Source organism: Melopsittacus undulatus, chromosome 6 (assembly GCF_012275295.1).
Source record: "Melopsittacus undulatus isolate bMelUnd1 chromosome 6, bMelUnd1.mat.Z, whole genome shotgun sequence".
In the NCBI taxonomy this organism is placed as follows: Eukaryota; Metazoa; Chordata; class Aves; order Psittaciformes; family Psittaculidae; genus Melopsittacus; species Melopsittacus undulatus.
In genome coordinates, this window is record NC_047532.1 from 28,681,422 (window position 1) to 28,704,490 (window position 23,069).

A 23,069-nucleotide genomic window follows, 5' to 3' on the forward strand; every position below is an offset into this window, starting at 1 on the left:
GCCCCGGCTCGTCCCTCCGCGCCACCGCGGCCTCCCCTCTTCCACCCAGCAGAAGGGGCGGCGGGGAATGCCCGGGCACAGCGGCCCCCGCCACCCCCCCTGAGTCACAAGCGTGCAGCCCCCCGCGCGCCGGGCTCTGCAGCACTGCTGAAGAAACAAAACCGGGCAGGGAAAAAGGTCCCAGTGGCTCCAAAAGGAGCAGCTTTAATAATAGCCCACAGAGAAACGGAGCTGCCCATGGCTGCGTGTGACATGGAGAGCCACGGGGCAACTATGGAGGCTAGCTGGGGCCTGAGCAGGGCTCTGTCGAGTTGCTCTGATGAAAGAAGGCGGAGAGCTCACTCAGTGCTCTGTAACGGTGCGAGATAGAGTTCTTCACTGCCTTGGGCATTTCGGCGTAGCTGGAGAGGAAAGAAACCACAAATCTCAGCAGCAAAGATGCTACAGCAAGGCTCATCACTGTCCTGTCCTCTCCCATCCCTCTCTGCTCACCGCAGGTGACCCTGCTTGTCTGAGGCCTGTAGTGACAGGCTGGCAAAGCAAACAACCCCAGTCTGGATCCAGGAATTCCCTGTAACCTGCCATGTTCAGATCCAGGAGGGCATTTACCCCCTGCCACCCTTCTTCGGAAGCACGTTCCTCCTGATACACAGCCTTGATCCTTTAAATTGGATATAAGGAGGAAGTTCTTTACTGTGAGGGTGGGGAGGCACTGGAATGGGTTGCCCAAGGAAGCTGTGAATGCTCTATTCCTGGCAGTGTTCAAGGTCAGGTTGGACAGAGCCTTGGGTGACATGGTTTAGTGTGAGGTGTCCTTGCCCATGGCAGGGGTTTGGATCTTGATGATCTTAAGGTCCTTTCCAACCCTAACTATTCTCTGTGATTCTGTGATAAATCACTGTAGGGGAAACACCACTCACGTCTGGTTGTAGCCATCTGGTTGAAAGCAGGGATCCCAGCCAAAATCTCGAGGGCCTCTGGGCTCCACTATCAGCCCCTACCACAAGAAAGTAAAAGAGCCTTATCAGCCATGGTTTCGCAGCTTTGCAGTTGCATTTCAAACATAGACTAAAGAGCTACATGCAGATACATCTCACACTGTGGCCACCACAGGCTCACTGCATTGGTGCTGTCTCCTTCCCAGGATGTGAGCAAAATTAGCAGCCCCAGACTAAGCACTCCATTGCAGTGCCCTGTGTTGACAGCACCTTTATCCCCCAGTTAACAGAACTAACATCTGCACTCAAATACAACCCTACCAGAGGGAGATGAGGGGCCTGAACAGACTGTGGTAACACACAGAGTTATGAGCACACAGCTGGGTGAAAGGGCTGAAGCATTCCACACCCACCACCTGCCCTCTCCATCAGCCTGTTCCCAGCTTCACCCATGGAGAAGCTCTGAGGGTGTTTGGTGACCCAGGGGCCACTGAAATTGTCAACAGAGACAAAGTTGTCAAGAGAATTTGTAGCCCTCCTCCCTCAGCATGTTCCCTCCCCCAGGCACACCACCTACATGAGTCTGGCCTTTGAACAGCTTCACTGGCTCCTCTGGGTTTCCAGTGCTGAACGCGAAGGTACAGAGAGCGTAGGCAGATTTGTCTTCAAACCCAGCCAGCAGCTTGTACAGACCTGAGCAACACCAAGGATCCCATGTTACAGCCTCTCCTTCGGAGCGCAACACACCCACCTAGAGTCGGATTGAGGGAGCATTCTACATTCACAAGAGAGGAAAAACTACTGGAGGTGACAAAGCTCAGGCACAAGGATGCTCTGCTGGATCCCTCCTATGACTGAAGTCAGAGCCTTTGATCTAACACATAGTGAGCAAGACTGCGCTATTAATTTGTGAAAGCAAATGAGCACACAGCAGCATAGAGGACTAAAGCCCATTCTAAATCAGCATGATTAACACTCGTGCTCATGACACCAGCATGGGTTTTGCAGCCACACTCTTAACTGCAGGATCAAAAGCAGTCACTGCACACCAGGGGTGGTGAACACTAGTGGAGATGGGCCTCCACAGAAGGCAAAGGGAGCAGCAGTACTTCCAGGTCACACTGATGACAGACAGGAAGCTTCCACACACCCTGCCACCATGCTGTTGAAGCAGGAGTCTGGGAATCCAGCAATCATGCCAAAGTTACTGAGAGGAAAAATGTCCCATGAAGAAGAGCACAGAACAGGCTGAAGGAAAGAATGCGAAGAGAGAGAACTGGACAGATAGGAAAGGAACTGGCTGTGAAACAGACAGCATGATGTGCAAGCACACCCAGCAAACCCAGCATGGGCAGGGATTCATTTTGAAAATGACTGAGTTACATGCAGAGCAGTAACATGGGAAGCAGTACCTTCTGGTTTGAGTTTTTCCAAGAACCATTTTCTGAAGGGGAAGAACAGAGGAAAAATTCATTTTTGCTGCTATTACCTCAGCAATACAGGTATCTTTGAGACACTGTTGCCTACATTTTCGAAGTCCTCTGAATCCCTCTTAATTGCGCTATCAAATCACCTCCTTCTGGACTACTTACTAATGATGACAGACTCAGCTCTTAATCCAAAAGGGATACAGTGAAAACAGCAGTGGAGTATTTAATTTACTGCAGTAGGGGGTCTAGGTAGATAACCCAGCCCTCAATTATGAGCACTGACGTGTGAAAATACATTTCTTAACACAACTTGTTCACATCTTATACCCAGTTCTAGTGCCAACATTATCATATAAAGTTTTTCTGTCTCTGCTTAGCTCAGCAGAGATAGTTTGGAAGAATTAATCATGCTAGAAGATAATTCCAGAAGCTAAGGCATTTTATCAGTGGGGTTACACTGTAATACAGTAATCTTGTAACCTGCCGGATTAAAGCACTCCCTATGAGAACCTATAGGCCACTCACCCCAGAGTCCTGCTGAAATACATGGTGCCTTAACTACACAGAGCCCTGCTGTGGCTCCATATTCCCAAACTAGCTGCAAGATCAGGTACTGTAGATCAGAAGCCAGAGCCAACAGTTCAGGTTTGTTTCTCTTGTCCTGCACCATGACTTCCAGCAGGGCTCATGGAGTTAAATCCAGTCCCTGGGGTGCAGGATGAAGCTGAGAACACAGACCAGTAATCACCTCCCTGACCCTATTGGTCCTGGCACATGGAGAATCCCCTGTAAAGCATACCCTGCCAGCCTGCACTCTTAACTCCAGAGCACAAAAGGTGAAGCAAGGCCCTTCGCACTTACATGTAAGGTCCTGGAAGCCCCCCAAGGGCATTGAAGCACAAGCAGGTATCTTCTACTATAACGGGTCCTTGAACCTACAGCAAAAGCCGAAGAGATGGAAACTTTAGACCTAAAAGAAGGCAAAAGCTCAAACCCCATTTTCTTGTTCTATCCTATTTTCACATTTCCCCAATAACAGGAATATCACAAAAATTCACCAGTCATTAGAGCTCTTTACCTCAAAGGCAATACACACCAGACAGCTAGAATCAAACCCATGCTCTCCTGATGCAGGCCAGAGTGGCTGAAGAACAGCAAAGATCTCACATGGAAAAAAGAGCAGAGCTGAACACCCCCTGCCTTCCTGGGGGCCAGGAATTTCCCAGGAAAGGGAAAGTCTGTGTCCTGGAGGAATGCCTGCATTTTCCTTGAGTCCCAATGCTCACTTGGCTCTTTTAAGACACCCATCACAGAGACAGCTCTGGAAAGTGATCTGTCAGAAGCTCCAACTCACAGAAAACCCTGTATGCTGCTTGAGCTGGACTCAAGGAACTGTCATATCCTCCTGCTGCTCCAGGTATACAGGAGAACAAAGGAACAACAGCAGGACAGCTAGAACACTGTCACCAACATGTCACCATCATCTGAAAACCAGAAACAGCTACGTGATGGGAGGGCAGCGAGGCCAGACCGGGCCCAAATGTACTCCTTACTCTCCCCACGCTGCCTGAGTGCCCCAGTGCCCCCGGCTGCCTCCTGTCCCGTTGGGGCTGGGGCTCCCCCGCACCCCCACCACCGCCCCGACCGGCGGGAGACGGGAAAGAGAAAACGAGAGACCTGCCGGGCGGCTTCGCGGCACTTTTGCACGGAGATCTCGTCTGGCTCTCCCTGGTACTCCGGCACTGGGAACACAAACACCGATGGTGAGGACACAGGCGGGCCATGCCGCACCGGCGCCTCCCCACCGGACCCGCCGCCAACTTACAGTCAATCTTCTTCGCCACTAACGTGTACGGAGAGGAGTCCCCGAGGATCTGAGTGACCTGCGGAGGGCGAAGAGAGGAAAACCTGCCCGTCAGACCTCGATCCCGGCCAGGCCGCACCCACCGAGCGTTGCCAGGCAACCGCCCCCACCTCCTCCAGCTTTTTGGCGTTGCCAGTCACGAACACCACGCTCCGCCGGACCGGCGCCGCCATGTTCACCGGCCGCGGCGTCGCGCCTGTGCGCAGAGCAGCCAATCAGCGCCGGCAGCGGCACCGCACACCGCCACACCCAGCCAATGGGGAAGGCTTCCGACCTTCCGGTCCTCCGAGTGCTTGCCACTCCGCTGGGCGCAGCGTTGCCCGTGCGCATGCGCGGGAGCGTCCCGGGCAGTCCCGCGAGAAGCTCCGAGGGGGAGGCCCGGCCCGCCATGGGGGCTGGCACCTCCATGGGGCAGGTGGGCTGTGTGCCTGCGCTGTTCCCGCCCGCTGACTCCCTGTTTACTTCCCCAGAGTTTGGCAGCTGCGGCCGCAGGAGCCCACTCCCTGTGTTCCCTGAGGTGTAATCACATGTGGCTGGGGGAATCGGGCAGTGGATCGTGCTCTAGACTCTGCTGTTGCTCCCGCCCCGGCTTCTTTGCACTCTCTGCCACTAGATTTCCCGTATAGGAGTGGTCGAGTTGCAATTTCTGAAGGCAGATGCAGGGCCAGTTGTAGCAAAAAGTCCTGGAGTCACAACATGGTCCCTGCGGCCCTGTGAAGCCCAGTGCTCCCCAGCAACAGAGGCAAAGGAGCAGGGGCTTGGGAACTCTCTCATGATGGGACCCAGCCCCACCAGAAGCTCCTGATTTGCAAGGGGATTGTCCCTAGGAGACTTTTTCCCCTCTGGTTTGCCCAGTACCGGGAGAGGGGTTCTCCCCACCTGCATCCCTGCACCCCAAGCATGGGGACCCCAGTGTCTCACTGCATGGGTCACATCAGCAAGCCTGGCAGGAGGAGAGAGCCCTGCAGGAGCACACAACTCCAGCCAAAACATGCCATTCCCTGTAAAGAAGCAATCATGTGGAAAACAGCAGCTAATGAAGAGGCCTGTCTTCTGCACAAAGAGGGAATGGATAAAACAGACCCTACACACTTGGGTGAAGGAATTGTTTTTGTTGTAAAATCTCTTTCATAATGATTCATAACTGAAAACCAACCCCAAAGCATGCAGACACTGCTGGAAACAACAACCCTTTCCATTCACTACAGTTCACCCTGCCAACAGTCCAGGGTGGGATGGCACAGGCTGCAATATAAAGACCACAGTATCTCAGAGGAACATAAGGAGGACTGCTCTGTAACATACCTGAGACCAAACACTGTAATAATATTTTCAGCCTTGAAAACAAACAAACAAATATATAAAACTTACTCAGTAAATTCTATTACTGTGAAGTTACTGACCAGAATTGTTGATTTGCAGCTGGTACATCTCACAGCCAGAGCTGGTCCCTGAAGGACAACCCTGACACTGAGTTACCTGAATCTAAAACTGATCAACACCTAATTCTGGCAACTCAAGGAACTGTGCTGAAGGCTTTGGCAGCTTTTCCTGCCCTGCATCCCAAATACAACCACTTGCACCCCCAGCCTCCTGGGAGGTGCTGCAGAAGCACTCTGGCAAGGCTGTGGAGGAAAGCCAGCTCTTCCAGGGAAGGAGCCTGCTGCCTGCACTGGGCCTCTTCCAGGGCTGCTGGTACTGAAGGATGAGTCCATGGTAGCAGGTAGGCACAAGACACAAACAGTCCATGGTCAGGGGTGCTAACCTTTTCACCTCATTTTCTATGGATCCAGGTCAGCTGGAAAGCACTTGTGCCTTTCTGAAGCACTGCAGTGCCAGGATGATGCCAATGACAGCACTTTAGAGGAGAGGATGGGGGGGAGTAGCTAATGACAGTCCCTGCACTGATGAGAGTTCACTACCTGGAAACTCTCCCTAAGGACATACTGCTGACAGAGATCTGCTAAACCCAGCAAGGACAGGACTTGGAAGGCATAGCAGCAGCTCCAAAATTCAGCCTCTAGAAGCAGTTCTTTAATACAGCATGGTTGCTGTGAAGCCTTCATTGTACCAGTACCATCAGACATATGCAAAGCAGGAAAATGCTTCTCTCCTCAGAAAACAGACAACAAAAAGGAGAGCCTGACCTCAGCTCAGCAACAAAGGTCTGAAAAATAAAGGGCAAACAGAAATGCCACCAACACCCAAGACAACAGTTGGAGACAGCCCAAATGCAGCAGTAGCACCCATGGATGAAGGAGCTCAGCTCCCACTTAGTTCAGAACAGGGGCCGCAACATCTCTCCACACACGTGTCTGGGAACAACCCCCACCCCACAGGGCAGGAAAACAGGCTGACATTCAGAACCATCACATTAAGGTGAAGAGCTCTGAATATGAAGTGGACTTCCTCACTCTGGACTGCTTTCAGGAGAGTCGCTGTCCTCCTGCTCCATCTTTTGTACCATCAAGTTGGGCTTTACCCACTCTTCTTGCTTTTGGTTAAGAAAACACTGAAATGGCCCTTTCCTCAGGACTCCTGGCAGTGGAAAGCCCTGAATGCCCTCCAGAACTTTATGAAGATATGCAAGAACTCCATATATACAGTCAAAAATAGGTTTACTGGAATGTCTTTAGTCACAGCTGTAAGCAGCAATACTGAAAACACTGAGCTTGTGCATTCCCATGGCAGGACCAGGAAGTCTTCTGGATTGTAAAACCTATTCATTCCTCTCCCTCCCCCGCCCCCCTCTTTTTTTTTTTCTTTTTTGAACAACAGAGGAAAAACACCCTTGCAGTTCTCCACAGAAGGGTCAGTTCCCTGTAATATAATGGTATGCTTTTCTTCAGACATTTTTTCCCTTCCTTTACTCCAATGAAGGGACAGTCCCCTTAGCCTGCCACAGCAGGCAGCAGGGAACTGCTCGAGTGGTTATTTTTATTATTAATATTACAACTCAACCATATATACAGATAGACTGTAGTGGCAAGTAGCCAGTTCAAAACCAGAGCCCCAGAATTCCACAAAACAGGTAGTTTGGGAACAGAATCTTCTATTATATATAAAAGAAAAAACTAAATCTGACAGCAGGAGCAGGTACTCAACCAAAAAAGGGTCATTTGGCAGTTCTTAAAAGACTGTTGGAACTGGCTACTTGCCACTGCCTTCTCACTCCTTGGAGAAAAACAACCTCAAAGCTATATACAGATATCTCACTTAAATTACACAGCAGTTTGGTTATCCCAGAGCCAGCTCCACCAAAGTCTCCATCTGCCTGGTCAGGTATGGTACTTCAGGACTATAGGTACTGGAAAACAAAGAAACAAGCTCTCAGCCACATACCTTTGCATGCAACAACCCTCCCTGCTAGAGATTCCCCCTCATTCCTGTAGCAACAAACACCAAACATCTGTGAGGGAGAGTGTGTTTCCAAGCTCAAGCTAATGCAGTCTGTGCCTGCACACATGCTAGACAACATTTCCTACCACCTTCATCTCCTTCCAGCTTCCCTAACTGAAACCAGATGGGATTTTCCATCAGTCTCTCACTCTACAACGCTCTGGCACTGTTGCCAGCTCTGCCTCTCCTGCTGCAGGCTGTGTGTCAGCACGACAAACAGGCCATCACGGTTTGGCTGAAGTAACAAAAACAGTTACAGAGCTGCCCCCAGCCACAGCCTTCATATCCAGTAGCACAGAAGAGCTGTGCTGCCATGCAGGGCTGCTTGGGTCCCTATAGGACATCATTCTGCAGGCAGAGGGCTGAACTACTGCCTGGAAGAAACATGCTCTGGTTGTTATTACCTATTTGGTAGGGAAAGCAGTGGCATCACTGCTCTGAGGAGTTCCAGAGAGACTGGGAAGGGCAGAGGGCAGCGGAGAGGACCAATGTCAGACCCACAACAGCTACTTGCTGAAAATTAATTGCAGCAGTTTTGGGGTAAGGCATGTGCAGGGAGCAGAGCCATTGCAAGTTGGCTGATAATACGTGGAGAGGTCTTTGGAAGCCATTGCTCTGGTCTGAAACTCTTCCACCTACTCCCACCAGCCTCCGAATCTATGGGTGCCAACCCTGGATCAATCCAATGCTGGCTAGGCAGTGCTGGCTTTCTTTGGCTACAATCAGCAGGACTTGGTTTGAGCCTGCCCCTCTGCATGCACATTTAAGCCTTGCAGAAGAGGAGCACAGAGTGGTCTACACGCACCACTTGGGACATGTTAAGGCAGAGCAGGGCCTGACACAGTGGCTCAGGTGCTCTCCCACAGGAACAGCACCATGGTGGCACTCACCGTGTGGAGTGCCATGGATATTTCTATGCCAGACATGGGTGAGGTGACCTGGAGCTACTCACCAATGATCACAAGCAGAAGAATGACTGCCACCAGTGCTATGATTGCCTTCATCTGCAAGAGGAGCACAGAGGCATGTTACACAGGGTGCCATATGTAGCTGCTCTGACCTGAAAGAAGACCTTTGCCCTCCAGCATCTTTTCAGCTAGAAAGCAGAGCTTCTCCATCCCCTCTGCTGTTCCTGTTGTTGCTCACCTTGCAGCCTCGCCACCACATCTGTCTCCGAAGCTGCTTGGCTCTGTTGCTAAAAGCTGTGGCATTGTCTGATAAACTTTCTATCAAAGGAAAGAAAAGAGGTGATTCAGTGGCACACAGAAGGAGTCGGAGCATCTGCTCATTCTACTGACTCCACTGAGTTTTAAGCAATAAACTCTGCATTAGTGGAAAAGACCCAACCACAACGTGATTCACCAAAGCCACAGCAGACGCCAATGTGACGCCCTTTGCTAGAGCACACACAGACCTGCCAGAATCCCACTGAGCCCCCTTTGTACTGGCTGTCCTCTGAGGACAGAATATTCATCTGCTACCCAGCAGGGGAATAGACAGCAGAAGTGTTCCAGGCCATTGTGAAACAAATCAATCTACCTTTGTTTGAAGGAGCAACCATATCACAGCACCCAAATGCCTCCAAACTAATGCCCCTATGCAGAGCAGCAGAAGGTGGAGGTGGAAAGGGAATGTCAGCAGAAAGCCAGATCTGCAGCCTAAGGCTGTGATACACCTCTCCCAGGAAGGGCAAAAATACAAGCCCAGGTCTGTCATTTTGAGCTGAAAACAGGTAACCTGGCCCAGCAGCAGGGAAGAGATGTGGGGAACAGATCAGCAGAGCTGCATTTAGCATCGCACCTGATTTGTCCTGCAGGTCATCCAGCTGCTCGGCTCTTTCAATCACCTTTGTGATATTCTCTTGCATAACGTCGATGACTTCATCCACCTGATTCTGGACACTAGAGCAGAGCAAAGGCAGCATGAGGAGCAGAAGCAAACACCACCAGCTGTACTCTGCAGCACCAGCCCTTGCTCAGAATTGCCCAGGTTGGAGGGATACCTGAGCTCAATGACAAAAACCGAAGGAGACAACACTGGAGGGAGGTTCATGGGGTGCCAGAAAGCAAGAGGTATGTCATCACCTGGGGTGGGTCTCTGGCAACCCCAGGAAGGGTGAGAGAACACAAGGGCTCAGAGGGTACTGGGAAGTCAGTAGACGTAGGGTACCCTCTGTAACATCTTTAGCACCCAAATGCAGTAAGAAAAGGCACGAGTTGCCATTGGTGGGAACCTGTGCTGCAGAATAGCTCACAAAAGTTAAAAAAAGTATAAAAATTATACCTTATCTTTCCAGATTTCACAGAACCTTGCAATGCACCTTTGCTAAGTAACTAGGGGAAACTAAAGCAAGGTGCCCTCATGCCTCTGGGAACCAATTTGCTAAATGAACCCTGCTCTGCCAGGGGTGTCAAGAGGACAGTAAAGAAATTGGCTGGTATGAACTAAACCAAGTTATTATCATTCATCTTCTCACAGGTTATGCAACTCTGTGGGTAGTTGCTTCAGTGAACAGTAGCCTAAATCACACCCGCAGGGTTATTATAAATGCATTTATTCATTCCATAAAAGAAGTCACATTGGTAAGAGAGAAAAACTCCCCTGGTGGAAAAATACTGCTACATTCTGGTTTGTATTTTGGAGCTAATATACTTTGATTTTCCTGGAGATAGAAATAAGAAATTTCTTGGGGCCCTAGGGAGACAATACATTATTTGAGACATACTGTTCCCAGAAAGTAAGTGGCAACAGCAATGTACTGGAGGTAATGTGACACACACACAAGGCAACAAACCAGAAATAGCTCCATGCCACTCACTCTGCATAAGTCTTAGGTTTGACAGCTTAGGTTGCCTCAATTAAAAACATTTAAGCACTTTAAACATATCAAAATGCATCCAGGATTTGCTAAATATGCAGCACAAATAGGCCACTTCAGCAGCATTCCACCTTATCATAAACACATACCTCCTATTAACAGTGTGGCACTGGTGTCCCCAAGGGAAGTATTGCCAGCACCTTGTCTTTAGCACCTGCTTAGCATCCACACTGTTGTGCTCCCCAAATTATCTAGTCACACCACCCTCTTCAGACCATACAAAACCCTCTCCTCCCCACTGCCATCTCACAGATGTAGAAGCTCAATGTTTTTTGCCAAATCAGGGTTTTTACAGCAGCACCAGACCCAACTCCACCACTCAGCCATCATCCAGCACCTAGGCTCAGAGCACTTGATATGGTGATGACAATATTATCCTCCACCATGGCCCAGGAAACCAGGGCCAAGAGAGACTCAGAGCAATTTGCCCATGGCCAGGCAGTGGGGCACTGCAGAATCAGGAGCAGGGCTCTGTTCCAGCCACCAAACCACTAATTAATTAACTAGAGACATAGGTTCACATTGACCTATTTCTCCTGTCCTCCTATCAGCTACATGCCTCTCATGGAGCAGTTAATAGATGAAGGTGTAGGTGTTTGTAGGAGGTACAGAGCCCCCAGGCTCAAGTGAGATGCTTGCACCAAGTGATGAGCAGCTGCTACAAGCAATAGTGGGCACAAAGGAAAAGCACATGCCTTGCTCACATCGACTTATGATTCCAAACACAGGCAAGGAATATCATTAAAAGGCATCTTTTTTTCCCACCCAAAAGCTCTAGAACGAGCTCCAGATCTTTGACTATAAAGGGGCTTCCATCTTAGCATTTTAGCTCAGGCTCTGTAGCACCACTGTGACTTCCAGAGCTGTAACAGTGAGGCAACACCTCTGAAGCCAGTTTCTGATTTAACAGCCCTCATGGCACATGCTGGACTCCAGCAATGCATGTGAAAACTTGCTTTATTTAGGACCACAAGAAAGGAACCTGCCTTCCCTGTGCTACATCGCAGAGTCTGTGGGAGCAGTAACTCTGAATACACCTACACTGTGCAGTGGCAGCCAGCTGCCAGGAGTTTCTTATCTGGTGGGGAAAGGCACAGATAATCCCCAAACACCTCTCAGCAGGAGCATGCCCTGTGCCCATGCCCTATCCTGATCCTTTTACAAGGTATGAGGCAGAGCTGCCACCATTGAGAAGACATGGAAGGTGGCACTGAAGATGCAGGCAGATGCTGCCTGAGAATCATGTGGTGGTGCCTGTAGAATAAACTGTTCACCCCACAGAGGACATGCACAGCCCTGTGGCCCTTTCCTGGGGCAGCAGATGAGGATGTGAGTAGGAAGCATGTTCTGCAAAGGGGGTTTCCTTACCTCAGCACAATGGACAAGTCCCAGCTCAGAGCTGCCAGCAATGCTACTATAGCTTGGGGTGAGAGAAGAAAAGCAGAAACATCTGCTATTTTGCTTGGCAAAACCTAGGATGCTTTAAACATCAGTTTCACAGGCAGAAGACTACATCTGCAGTATGTAAATGTTTCTAAAATAGTTTACTGGCTGCAAAATAAAGAGATTTCCTCCCACAACAGATTTGTGACCAAGTTATCTTGGTACAAGGAACAAGTGGGAGCACACACAGTTACAATGCATCTAGGAATGTTCAGTGCAAGGCACCACCCAGTATGCCTCAAGTACAAGTCAGCATCCGGAGAGATGCTGCTGTGGTCCTGAGGCACCCCAAAGTGGTCAAGGCAAAGTGGGCACCTATGTAATTTGAAGCTTCTCTGGTGCATCAAGCATTTGGAAGAGACCTATGGAGCACAGACCCTACTGCCCAAGCTGCATCTCAGCATCCCACCTCTTTTCACAAGCTGCTGGTGAAAAACTGTGTGCCTCTGCTACCTGCTCATAGCCTGGGCACGCTGTTAGCCATCCCCAAATGAACAAAGCATTTCATGGATGGAGAGTGGAAGCACAAAGAAATCAAGGCTTAAACTCTAACAGATCTTGAGATGTTTAACTCCCATGGAACACAGACACATTTGAGCACCCCAGTACTTTCTGGTACTCAAAGCAATCTGATGCAAAGAGAACCTGGAAAATAGCAAGGAAGAAGAGACCAAGACAGGGAATGAAACTTTGTTCTCCACACAGTGCTCTAGCCAGACCTTAGGCCAGCTCTTGCTTTCTGCTCTTTCCCATCCATCACTGCTGTAAGACATGCTTCTCCAGGAGGGGTCTGAAAGGTGCCCAACCTATTCATTAGCCCTGCCGTTTCACAACAAATTCAGAAATTCCTATTCTTTGGCATGCTTAAGGTTGGAAACTCAAGTCACATCAAGATGAAAATATTTTCTTGTTTCATTTGGCAAGAGAGAATGAATCTTCTAATACGAAGTGTATTTCCTGTTAGGGAGATACTGGCTTTTGACACATGTATTTCATGTGCTTCACTCCTGCCAGATTTCCAAGAGATATGAAGGAGTATACCTGCCAGGAAAGAAAGCAAGACAAAAGCATAAAATATGCCTCCCATGACCCTCCTTCTTACTAATTGCTGTATATATGATGCTTTTAATAAGGACAGCAAATGTACACTACCAAAGCAACAACAGACTCAACAGCATTCATCTTGGTTTAGGCTCCTCTTTTCTTAGTGCTTTGCTGGGTCCAGAGTGGGAGGAATAAACCTGCCCATTTTGGCTACTCCAGGTTAGCTACTGAGAAACTCCCTGGGATGGTCATAATGTTTGCCTAACAACAGTGGCGCATTCTTCAGACACCATAAACAGCCCATGCATGCACCATGGGATGCGCTGCTCAAGGCTGCTTCTTGTCTCCAAGCTGGCTGTTTACAGCTAGCATGACACACTTATATTTTCCACCCCAGCGATATTAATAGTGTTATGTATTTTGGTGCAAATTAAACCCAAACATCCCTCATTGTGGCAGTAACCCAGGCAAGAGGGAACAGGATGGAGAGCCAAGCTGGATAGACAGTGCAAAGGCATGAGGCCAGTTGAGCACAGTGTTCCCCAATGCATGTCTCACTGCAGAGAGGCTGCCCAGCAGAAAGCCCTGCTGTACTTAACAATGGGGTGTCAGCACTGAACCATGCCACAGATAACTGGGTTTTTTTTTGCTGTTTCATCCCAGCTGTGAGGAACACAGCAGTCAATGCCTGCCTGAAGCCTTCAGTCCTTGAAAAGATGATACCTAACAATTATGCCTGTCAACATGGTCTCAGTATTACCTTTAATGAAAGCTTGGACTACGGCTGGGTCCACTGCCCAGCCAGCAACCTGTGATAAGCAGCCAGGCCCTGTGAAGCTGCTGTCAACTCTTGCCTTGAAACCATTCCCCAAATCCTCCCCCTCATCCAGATGTAACTTAGAGACAGACAGAACCACTGAGGCTGAGCTCCAGTGCTGGCCACCCTCAGCAATACAATCGGGGAACTACAGACTCCTGGGGAACCACGGCAGCATGCTGAGCCTCATTGCCAGCACAAGCAGGGCCAGCAGCAGTCACTTGAAAGCACAAACATCAGCAGTGCAGGAGGTGAAGCAGCACAGAAAAGGGGGTGATTTTAGTAGTGGTTTTGAAAATATGACCTGTGATGCGAAGCTCCTGTTCTAAATAAAACAGGTAGAAGATGAACATCTCATCTTCCCCCAAAAAGGCAGTAAGAGTTCTCATGACACACACTCAGTACTTCTCACATAGCCTGAGAGCAAAAGCAGAGAGATCAGCTCTCCCTTACCTATTCTTTGTAACTTTTGGTAAAAGGATAGAAGCCTATTAAAAGCTGCCTTTCAGCTCCAGCTCTCTCCAGGGACAGGGAGGTTTCAGAGGGACCCTAAGGAACCTCATTCAGCCACTTAATTATCAGGAGTGTCTCTCCCAACCCAGCAGCTGTTGGGACAACAGAGCTTGAACTTCCAGACACATGAGGATGAAAATGCAGCACAGAGGGGACTGTGACACTTTCTCCTTTTGCTATTGCTGGCTCTAAATCATCTCTTCCCCTGTGAGATTTGGGGTGTTCCCCACCATCTCTTTCCGCAGCTGAGCCAGCCTTGAGGGTCTCTGCTGCCAAACTCACCACCCTGACCCAAGTCCCTTCACTGCCAAGCACAACCAGGAGAAGTTTCCAGTCTTGCCTCTCATGTTCAACATATTTCACACCTTTGCTCCCATAATCCCATCAGCTTTTCCTCTACCCAATCCTGCATCCAGTTTCCTTTTATGCCTGTCTTCACACCTTGTTCCTCCAGACACAGCTAGTCTCCAGCTTTATCCAGCTATGCCTCAGCTCTCTAAATGCTCAAATTCCTCCTTAAAATGTCTTTTCCTTACAGTGTTTCAGCAATAACTGAAACCCAACACTCCTTTTCCTCCTCTACTGAAACCAGAGCAAACTGTATTATTCCCCTACCTAAGCCCCTCCTTTGGAGGACAAAGGCATAGATGTCACCCCCTCTACACTTTAGGGGGCAGAACCCCACTGATAAAACCAAGTCTCATCCCTCTCATCCACTCCAGATCAGCCTGGCCCTGACCTAAAGGGAGGCTTTATCCACACTGGCTTACCCTAAGGACCAGCTCACCTGTATCAACAGCATCCTTCACACCCTGGAGGGAACAGAGACCTCCTGAAAACACTGGGCACAGTGACCAACACAGTACCTCTCGGATAACTCAGGTGCCCTTCATCCATCAAGGTAACATGGCAAGCGGGTACACAGGCAGGCACTAACACTGACACTGGCAATGAGTCATCTCAGAGCTTTCTCTGGCTTTTTCCTGGCATGAAAAAAAATCCCTAATGAAGAGCAACACTCAGGCTGAACACAGGTCAACACAGTCTGAGTAATGCCTGGTCATCAGTCCCTGCATACATCTCTGTTCTGCCTCCATGAAGATCAGCAAAGGAAACAGTGCAACACAAATCGGGAGTCTCTGAATATCCCCCCCTCTTCTCCATTAAATCCTACCATTGCATCCCTCATAAGTAGGGGCAGGACAAACTGGAACTCAGAACAAGCATCATCCAGGAAATGACCCAATGGGAGAAGGATCCAGAGTGTTCACTCCTTCCTTCTTGCCCTAATACAGTCAGTAATCCTTCTCCAGTCATAATGGTTTCCTGTTTTCCAGCTGCTTTAACCCCACTGAGTCACTGCTTATCTTCAGGTGACCTACAGAAGGTTTTTATTTTGAGAAGAGGCCAGAGAATAGCTACTGTCCAAAAAACATGGTCTTGGTGTGTTCCTGACCACTTGCTTTCTTGTAACATTGAGAAGCAAGTTACAGGATGAAATAAAAAGCAACAAAGCAAAAAAAAAATTGGTGCTAGCAAAGGTTAGAATTCAGGGTCATTGCTCTAGAGAGTGAGCTTCATAAAAGCAGGAAACAGATCATCACCAGAATACAGCAAGAGCTTTAGAAACTCCACTGGTCTACTGCAACACAATCCTATCCCTTTGCCTCTGTCAATGCACATTTTCTTGATAACTTGGATCAAATTTGAGATTTCCCTTAGCTGTGGACATGTAGAGAAGAAAATGTCAGTTAGAAGAAAGCAAGTACAAGCCATGTTCGTATTCCAAATTACAAAAAAAATACATAGTTAAGACAGCACAGGAGCTCACAGTGCCAGAATAAAGTATTATCTGTGTGGCATGGAGGAACAGCAACTTACTGCCTGATCTTGTCATTCCTAGGTCCAAATCTTGGTCCAGAAGGCCCTCTCCTGCAGGCAAAAAAAAGCAATCAGGATGGAAGGTACAATGAAAACATGTTTTTAAACCAGACTCAAAAGATACGCAACAGAGAATCAATGCCTTGTGGACAGAGGATTGTTCTCATACCTCCCACGAGTATCTCCCAGGTCTTAGGATATGTGGGACACCCCAATCTTATAAAGGTCACACCTATTAAACCTAATTCATGCTCAATGCCAAGCCTCATCTCAAAGGAATAAAAGGGCTGGATTCCCAAGCCCCCCATACAAGGCAAGAGAGCAGCTTTTGGTATTTGACACCTGCAGTCTTGGAGCTTAGGCAGTTAAAGACATTGCATTCCCTAGAGCAGACATTCAGAAACTCACAAGAAAAAGTCTTCCTCTTCATCTGAATCTTCTTCCAACAGGTTCCTCTGCAAGCACAGAAAAGAGCCAAACCACATCAACAAGCAATCACCATTTCCCATGCACACTTCCAGCTCTTAAGACACAATCAGCATCCTCTGACTGTGGTATTCTCAATCCTTTGGAGGTGACTGACAGTATTCTTGTTTGAAATCGTTCTCTCTCCCCTTGTAACCAATGTCTGAACTGGATGTCTCTGTGCTGCTATTATCACTTTGGCAGTGTTTGCTAACTCTGCAAGCAGAGACGGATGCATAGCTCTGTAGCTCTGACTCGCGACAACTTGCACCTCTGCTGCTGAACCAAACTGGATTTATGTCAATGGCCAGTTGCCTGCAAAGGTTCAAGTCCCAATTCCAGGGATCAGTACAACTCCTTGTGATGCGGAAGCAGCTAGTGTCAGCAAGCAGAAAGCAAAGCCCCTGCGCAGGCCAGCTGCAGAAGGAAGCTCACGTTTGTTCAAGGGACAATCCTCAGTGCTGCACTTTGTCAATGGCAGCTATTCAAAGAACATCAGCCACCCTGAAGTGTCCCATCCACGTGGGAAGTCAAATTCACTCAAAATTTGGAAGACATTGGGAGTGTCTCTAGCCATCTAATGGCAGCAGATATAAGAAGTATGACTGCAAGGAAACACACAGAGCTCCTTGTAAGGCACATGCAGAGAGGCTGGCCCTTCCAAACCCTCAACTCCAGCAAAAGCCATGGCTGGGCTGGAAAGCAGAAGGGTCTCGTAGCTCCTCTGCTTTGCACCAAAGGGCTCGTCGTGTGCTCAGATTTGCTGATCCACTGTACTGCATCAGACAGTCCAAAGCCTGATTTTTAAGAGCAACCCCACAATCCCACTTAAGCCTGAAAGTTTCAGATAGACAGTTCATTTCTCATACCAGGGCAACACAAATTCTCCAATCGAGGCAAGAGCTCCCTAGAATATCTACTTAGGGTAAAAAAAAATCAAGAGTGGGAATGGCACACTAAACATGTGGGCCTAGGAACACACTGGACTGTCCTTATGGTATCGAGAGCTGCTTCCTCTGCATAAAACTGCTGCTCCCACCTGAAACACAGTGCTCTTATTTTAAAGCTCACCTACATTGCCAACCTTGTCACATTTGTTTAATCAACTTAAGCAAGCAGCAAGACAACGAAATAGTTTCAGCCACTGCCTCCCTCAAGGGCTGAGCAAACTGCTCTTGGCAACACAGGATCCTCATCTTGCTGATGGCTGTCATGAACCATAGCAACATTTGAGACTACAGTCTAAACTCAGTGTTAGCACAATATGACCCCAGGACAAACACATCACGTTCAATCCACTTTGTCTAAAACAGGCAGCTGCACTACTTTGACCTGTATTCAAGGCCTGAAACATCAGGGGAACTTGGTGACAGGGAAAAAAAATAATGACCTGTAAGCACAGGGTAACTTCACAAGAGTCCTTCAGCCAGTAACATGTGGAGGAGAGCTGTGATGCCCAGGCTTAGCTGTGCAGAGGCAGGAAACTGGAGCACACCAGGATCTCAGAGCCTAAAGGAACTGAATCAGGTTCCGAAGACAGGATCTCCAAGTGAGGCTTGTTTTAAAACACACAGAGGAGGTTTGCTGCACAGACAGTCCCCCCACTAACTAAATGTCATTATCGACAGCGACCCGGACTTCTAAGCCCCGTAGCTACGGGACACGGCAGCAGCAGCACCTTCAGCAAAGGGAGCCGTAGCTCACCTTGCACTGGCCGACCCAGCAGCTAACGGCACGGAGCAGTGCGGGGGCCTTAGGGTCCCCAAGGTGCACTAACAACCACCTGCCCTTCATGGGCACCTACCCCGGACACCACTCTTGACCGTAATGGCCAGCAGCACCGGAGGAACCGGCCGCCCCGCAGCGCCAGCACTCACCCGCTCGCTCTTCACCGAGCCCGTCACCTCGTCGTCGTTCAGGTGCCGCTTGAATTTGGGGGGCATGGTCTCTGCCTGAGGGAGAGGCGGCTTCGTGCCCGGGAGGAGAAGCCTGCCGGGGAGGTGCAGACACGGGCCGAGTCATCCCCCTGCTCCACTTCACCCCGCGGCGCAGGCCGCCCCTCTCCAGGCCCGGCAGGAAACGGCAAAGCCCAGCGGTCACCCGCGGAGCCCCACACTGAGTCCCCGGAAGGGGGAAGGGAAAAGGGGAAAGACGAAATAAGGAAACAAGAAGCGCAGGGCAGGGGGAATGCAAGGGCAGCCGGTGCCCGACCCCCGCACTTTCACCCGGGCCGGCGGCTCCGGTGCAGCCCGCCGGTGCCACCGGGGCCGCTAGTAAGCACAGCCATTGCCCAGACAGAAACACCCAAGCCCCGCGACGAGGCAAGACCCCACCACGGCAGCCGCACTCACCGGGCACCGCTCCAGGCCGGGCCGGCGAGAAATGGCCTGTGCTGCAGCTGCGAGTCAACTGTCCCATCGACCGCCTCGGCGCTCCGCCCCCCGCGCCGGGCGCCGAGCAATCGATTTCCGAGTGGAGAGCAGGGTCAGGGGCGGAGCCTGGACTGTGCCGGGGCGGGGCCTTCCTGGGGGCGTGGCCTGGGCCCGGGAGCCGGCGGGAGGTGCCGGGGCGAGGGGTGGCCCCAGGCCCAGCCCGGTACCGCGGGAGCTGGCCCGGGACCCTGGGGCTGGTCCGACCCCGTGCTATGCCTCCCTGCCAGCAGCCGCGGGGTCCGGCCTCCCCGGCCCCCGGCATCACCCCTGGCACACGGCCCCGGCAGCGACATCGTTGGCGGCGGCCGCAGGCTGCCGGAGTTCGGCCAGCGGCCTTCGGGAGTCCGGGCGGGGGGGTGCCGGCTGCCGCTGGGCAAAAGCAGCCGCCGCCACCACCACAGGCATCTGGAAGGTTCTGGCTCGTCCGTCCCCCCTCCGCCCTGACCCTCTCCCCTCCGCCCTCCTGCCCTATAAATGCGGGCGGCAGCACGGAGACATCGACGGCATCGATAGTACGGGACCATGCTGGGGGCTTGGCTTGTGCTCTTGGGGGGCCTGGCACTGGGCTGCCGGGGCGAGAGAGCCTTTCTAACGCGTGCGGATGATAGCACCGGGCGTTGTACCTACTCCTTCACGGTGGCCAGCCCTGTCGAGGCCGCCTGCCCTAATGCGGGCGGCGGGCCCGAGCTGCGGGCAGAGCTGGCTTCCCTCGCCGCCCGCCTGAGCCGGCTGGAGAGCCGGGAAAGGGGTGCGGGGGGCTCGGGGCCACGGGGGGTTGAGGTGGGAGGAGCACGGGACTCCCAGCAAGCGGCTTCGGCCGGTGGCCTGGAGGACGCTTATAGCGAGCTGCTGCGGGCCAAGTCCCGGCTGGAGGAGGAGAAGGGGCGGCTGGAGCTGGAGAACGCAGAGCTGAGGAGGCGGCTGGAGAGCAGCGCCCAGGAGATCGCCCGGCTGCGGGCCACCCGCTGCTCCCCCGGCGGAGAGGAGCCCGACCGCGAAGCTCCGCGTGTCCCCGGCAAAGGTAAGGGTCGGGGCCGGGACCCTGTGAGTAGCCCTGGCACCGGCTCTCTGCAGAGCCTCTTCACTGCCGCCTGTGCAGTGCACCCCCTGCGGCCCCGTTCTTGGGGACCCGGGCAGGGCGCTCCTCTGCTGCAGGGCTCAGCCGGGGGGCTCACAGCTCATTGCAGCAAACCCCCTCCCATCCCTAAATCAGGGGCTGACAGCACGAGCTCACTCATCCCACCATCCACCCTGCAGCAGAGGGGGGGAACGCAGGGGACTGTGCTCGTCTGGGGGCTTAGGAGATTCTCTGAAGGAACATTAAACTCCAGACCTGAGGGGCGACAGCATCAGCGGCTGGAGAGCAGCACCCCCATCTGCGGGTCACATATGTGCCCCACTGCAGCAGAAACAGGCATTGGGCTCCTGACAGAGGTGCTGGTGTTGTGAGGGGACAACAGTCCATCACGGAAACCCGCAACGGTGGGGAGGGCAGGTGTGGTGTTGAGGGGAGCTGGCTCAGACCCTGCTCACATTGCACCTTGCCCCACCACAGCCTCTCGCTGGAACCCGCAGCCCCTCACTTACCAGGAGCTGCAGTCGGAGAGGACAGAGATTCCCGCATCCCGGATGCTGGAGGAGACTGCACTCAGCCGCCCGGGGACAGAGGACTCGGGTACTGCCACCGGCACGGCCGACCCCATGCCTCACTGCTAACAAACACTGCCTGGTCCTCCTCAAGAGCTCACCAGGCGCAGCTACTGCCAAGCAATAACCCTTTTCTCTTCCTTCCTGTCCCTGAGCAGGCTGCGGTGAGCTGGTGTGGGTTGGGGAGCCTGTTGTCTTCGGCCGGGCAGACTCCATCGCTGGCAAGTACGGTGTGTGGATGAAGGACCCAGAGCCCGTGTCCCCCTTCACACGGGAGACCACCTGGCGCGTGGACACAGTGGGCACAGAGGTGCGCCAGCTCTTCCAGTATGAGGCGGCTGAGCAGCTGGCCCAGGGCTACCCTGCCAAGGTTCACATCCTGCCACGGCCCCTGGAGAGCAATGGTGCTGTCATCTACCGCGGCGGGCTCTTCTTCCAGCCCCGCCGCTCCCATGCCGTGGCCCGCTACGACCTGCGGACAGAGGCCATCACAGCCGAGAAGGAGATCCCTGGTGCCGGCTACCATGGACAGTACCCCTATGCTTGGGGGGGCTACACTGATATTGATCTGGCTGTGGATGAGACGGGGCTCTGGGTAATCTACAGCACTGAGAAGGCTCGGGGGGCCATCATCCTCTCCAAGCTGGACCCCGAGACGCTGGAGATCCGGCAGACCTGGGAGACCAACATCCGCAAGCGGGGGGTGGCCAACTCATTCATCATCTGTGGCACCCTCTACACCATCAGCAGCTACTCAGCGCCCAATGCCACCATCAACTTTGCCTACAATACAACCACTGGCACCAGCAGGGCCCTCAGCATCCCCTTCGAGAACCGCTTCCGGTACCTCAGCATGGTGGACTACAACCCCACCGAGCGGCAGCTCTTTGCCTGGGACAGTTTCAACATGGTCACCTACCCTGTTCGCCTCTCCCAGGTGTGAGCCAGGGCCATGCTGGCTGAGACCCTCTGACCCCTGTATGTGCCTCAGCACCCTGCTTTGCTCCCCAGCTTCCCCCAGCACGGCCAGGAGTGCCTCCTCAGCCAGCCCTAGGCAATGGTGGGGGCCACACACTGCTCAGCCGCACCATGATGGGGCCACCAACATCCCCAGTGGCATCTCTGGCAACAGCCCACTGTGTGTGAGTGCAGTGGAGAGAAATTAAGTGCTTCTCTAGAGCCTGGTCAAGCCTGTGGAGTGTCTTTCTGGGTTTTGAATGAACCCCTCCTGCATCCTCTGGGAGCAGCTGTGCTGACCCCCTGGAATCTGAGGAGGAAGGACTCAGGCACAGTGAAGGCTGGGCAAGGCAGTGGTAGAGGTAGGGAGAGGCTGTCTGGGAAGGTCCCACCTTATGAATAAAAGCTTTCCCTGGTTGCAAGCAGCAACCCCCTCTGTGGGACCAAGGTTTGTGTTTCCAGGCTCTGGATGAGCACGAGCACCACTTCTGCCCCTCAGACTCCCCTCAGAAGCAGCAGCAATTCTGGGGAGGTCTCCACAGTTTATTCTGGCCTTGCAGAGGAGATCAGCATTTGCCCACCACCAGCAGTCTTACAGAATGGAGCTCCCCTGCTGAGAGCCCATAAGCCCTGCTGCATCCCACACTGCAGGTGCTTGGGGCATTCCAGAGCTCAGCCACCCCCAAAAAATACCTGTTGGGATCAAATACAGCAGGGAATGTGGGCACTTATTGCACAACCCTTCTTTTATTGGGGAAACAAAATAAGCTAAGAGAGCAGTGATGAGGAGTGTTGGAAGAGCATCCTGCAGCTGAGCAGCCTCTTGGTGAGCCCAGCCCCTCTCAGCCATGTGTTTCAGGTTAATTGTCCATGCCTGGCCACCCTCACGGTGTGGCCACTGTGGCCCCACTCCCCATGCCAGGCCAAGCCACACTCTTCTATTTACTATAGAAAGTTTGTAGAAGGCTGTTTCTCCACCCTTCCCAGGCACTTGGGACAAACAGGACAGCAGTGGCCCCATCCCTAGGGGTGCACAGGATGCCAGCCCAATAGATGCCCACCACCACTGCTGCCTTGCACCTCATCTTTCCAAACCTGGGTTTTCCTGGGGGTTGGTGGGCCAGTGCCCCACTTGATGCACCAAGAGGCTGAATGTGCTGGGGACAACCAGTGTAGCTTTGGCCAGGAAAATGCCACATTTGGGAGGCAGCTGCTGATGCAGCTGACCCCAAGAGCACCTTTATTTAGCATGTTGTGACATGACCACAACACTGAATTGGAGTAAAAGTTAAAGCTTCAGCACTAACCCCCAGAGATTTACCACATGGGGAAGATCAGTGAGCTCCAGGTGGCTGGTGCCG

At 51.9% G+C, this 23,069-nt stretch overlaps 3 protein-coding genes across 4 annotated transcripts; 1 reads left to right on the forward strand and 2 right to left on the reverse strand.

The window, feature by feature from the left end:
• Window positions 1-173: 173 nt before the first annotated feature.
• On the reverse strand, window positions 174-6,702 carry ITPA (inosine triphosphatase). The gene is made up of 8 exons (XM_005147090.4): window positions 4,343-6,702; window positions 4,194-4,251; window positions 4,046-4,110; window positions 3,230-3,303; window positions 2,351-2,382; window positions 1,516-1,631; window positions 921-997; window positions 174-401 (listed from the first exon to the last, which is right to left on the reverse strand). The coding sequence occupies exons 1-8, from the start codon at window positions 4,403-4,405 to the stop codon at window positions 281-283; spliced, it is 606 nt and encodes a 201-aa protein (XP_005147147.1). The 5' UTR covers window positions 4,406-6,702; the 3' UTR covers window positions 174-280.
• A 131-nt stretch (window positions 6,703-6,833) lies between these two features.
• VAMP4 (vesicle associated membrane protein 4) lies at window positions 6,834-19,113 on the reverse strand. 2 transcript variants are annotated; one of them, XM_005147092.4, is made up of 8 exons: window positions 19,024-19,113; window positions 18,550-18,661; window positions 16,616-16,662; window positions 16,208-16,258; window positions 9,432-9,532; window positions 8,778-8,857; window positions 8,584-8,635; window positions 6,834-7,539 (listed from the first exon to the last, which is right to left on the reverse strand). In XM_005147092.4, exons 2-8 carry the CDS (start codon window positions 18,613-18,615, stop codon window positions 7,511-7,513), a joined length of 426 nt encoding a protein of 141 aa, XP_005147149.1. In that variant the 5' UTR covers window positions 18,616-18,661; window positions 19,024-19,113; the 3' UTR covers window positions 6,834-7,510. The 2 variants fall into 2 exon arrangements, with proteins under 2 accessions (XP_005147149.1, XP_030903142.1); XM_031047282.2 differs by having other exon boundaries at window positions 18,550-18,787; window positions 19,024-19,110.
• A 111-nt stretch (window positions 19,114-19,224) lies between these two features.
• Window positions 19,225-22,134, forward strand: MYOC (myocilin). Its single transcript, XM_005147144.3, has 3 exons — window positions 19,225-20,125; window positions 20,660-20,779; window positions 20,910-22,134. Exons 1-3 carry the CDS (start codon window positions 19,627-19,629, stop codon window positions 21,692-21,694), a joined length of 1,404 nt encoding a protein of 467 aa, XP_005147201.2. The 5' UTR covers window positions 19,225-19,626; the 3' UTR covers window positions 21,695-22,134.
• The last annotated feature ends 935 nt before the right edge of the window (window positions 22,135-23,069 follow it).

Coding starts and splice junctions, on each gene's coding strand:
- ITPA (XM_005147090.4), bottom strand. CDS start 4,405: ATGGCGGCGCCGGTCCGGCGGAGCGTGGTGTTCGTGACTGGCAACGCC. Junction 4,252..4,342: donor ACGCCAAAAAGCTGGAGGAG/GTGGGGGCGGTT, acceptor CGCCCTCCGCAG/GTCACTCAGATCCTCGGGGA. Junction 1,632..2,350: donor GGAAAAACTCAAACCAGAAG/GTACTGCTTCCC, acceptor GGTGTTGCTCAG/GTCTGTACAAGCTGCTGGCT.
- VAMP4 (XM_005147092.4), bottom strand. CDS start 18,615: ATGCCCCCCAAATTCAAGCGGCACCTGAACGACGACGAGGTGACGGGC. Junction 16,663..18,549: donor GCTCGGTGAAGAGCGAGCGG/GTGAGTGCTGGC, acceptor CTGTGCTTGCAG/AGGAACCTGTTGGAAGAAGA. Junction 7,540..8,583: donor TCTTCTGCTTGTGATCATTG/GTGAGTAGCTCC, acceptor TTTGTTTTCCAG/TACCTATAGTCCTGAAGTAC.
- MYOC (XM_005147144.3), top strand. CDS start 19,627: ATGCTGGGGGCTTGGCTTGTGCTCTTGGGGGGCCTGGCACTGGGCTGC. Junction 20,126..20,659: donor TCCGCGTGTCCCCGGCAAAG/GTAAGGGTCGGG, acceptor GCCCCACCACAG/CCTCTCGCTGGAACCCGCAG. Junction 20,780..20,909: donor CCCGGGGACAGAGGACTCGG/GTACTGCCACCG, acceptor GTCCCTGAGCAG/GCTGCGGTGAGCTGGTGTGG.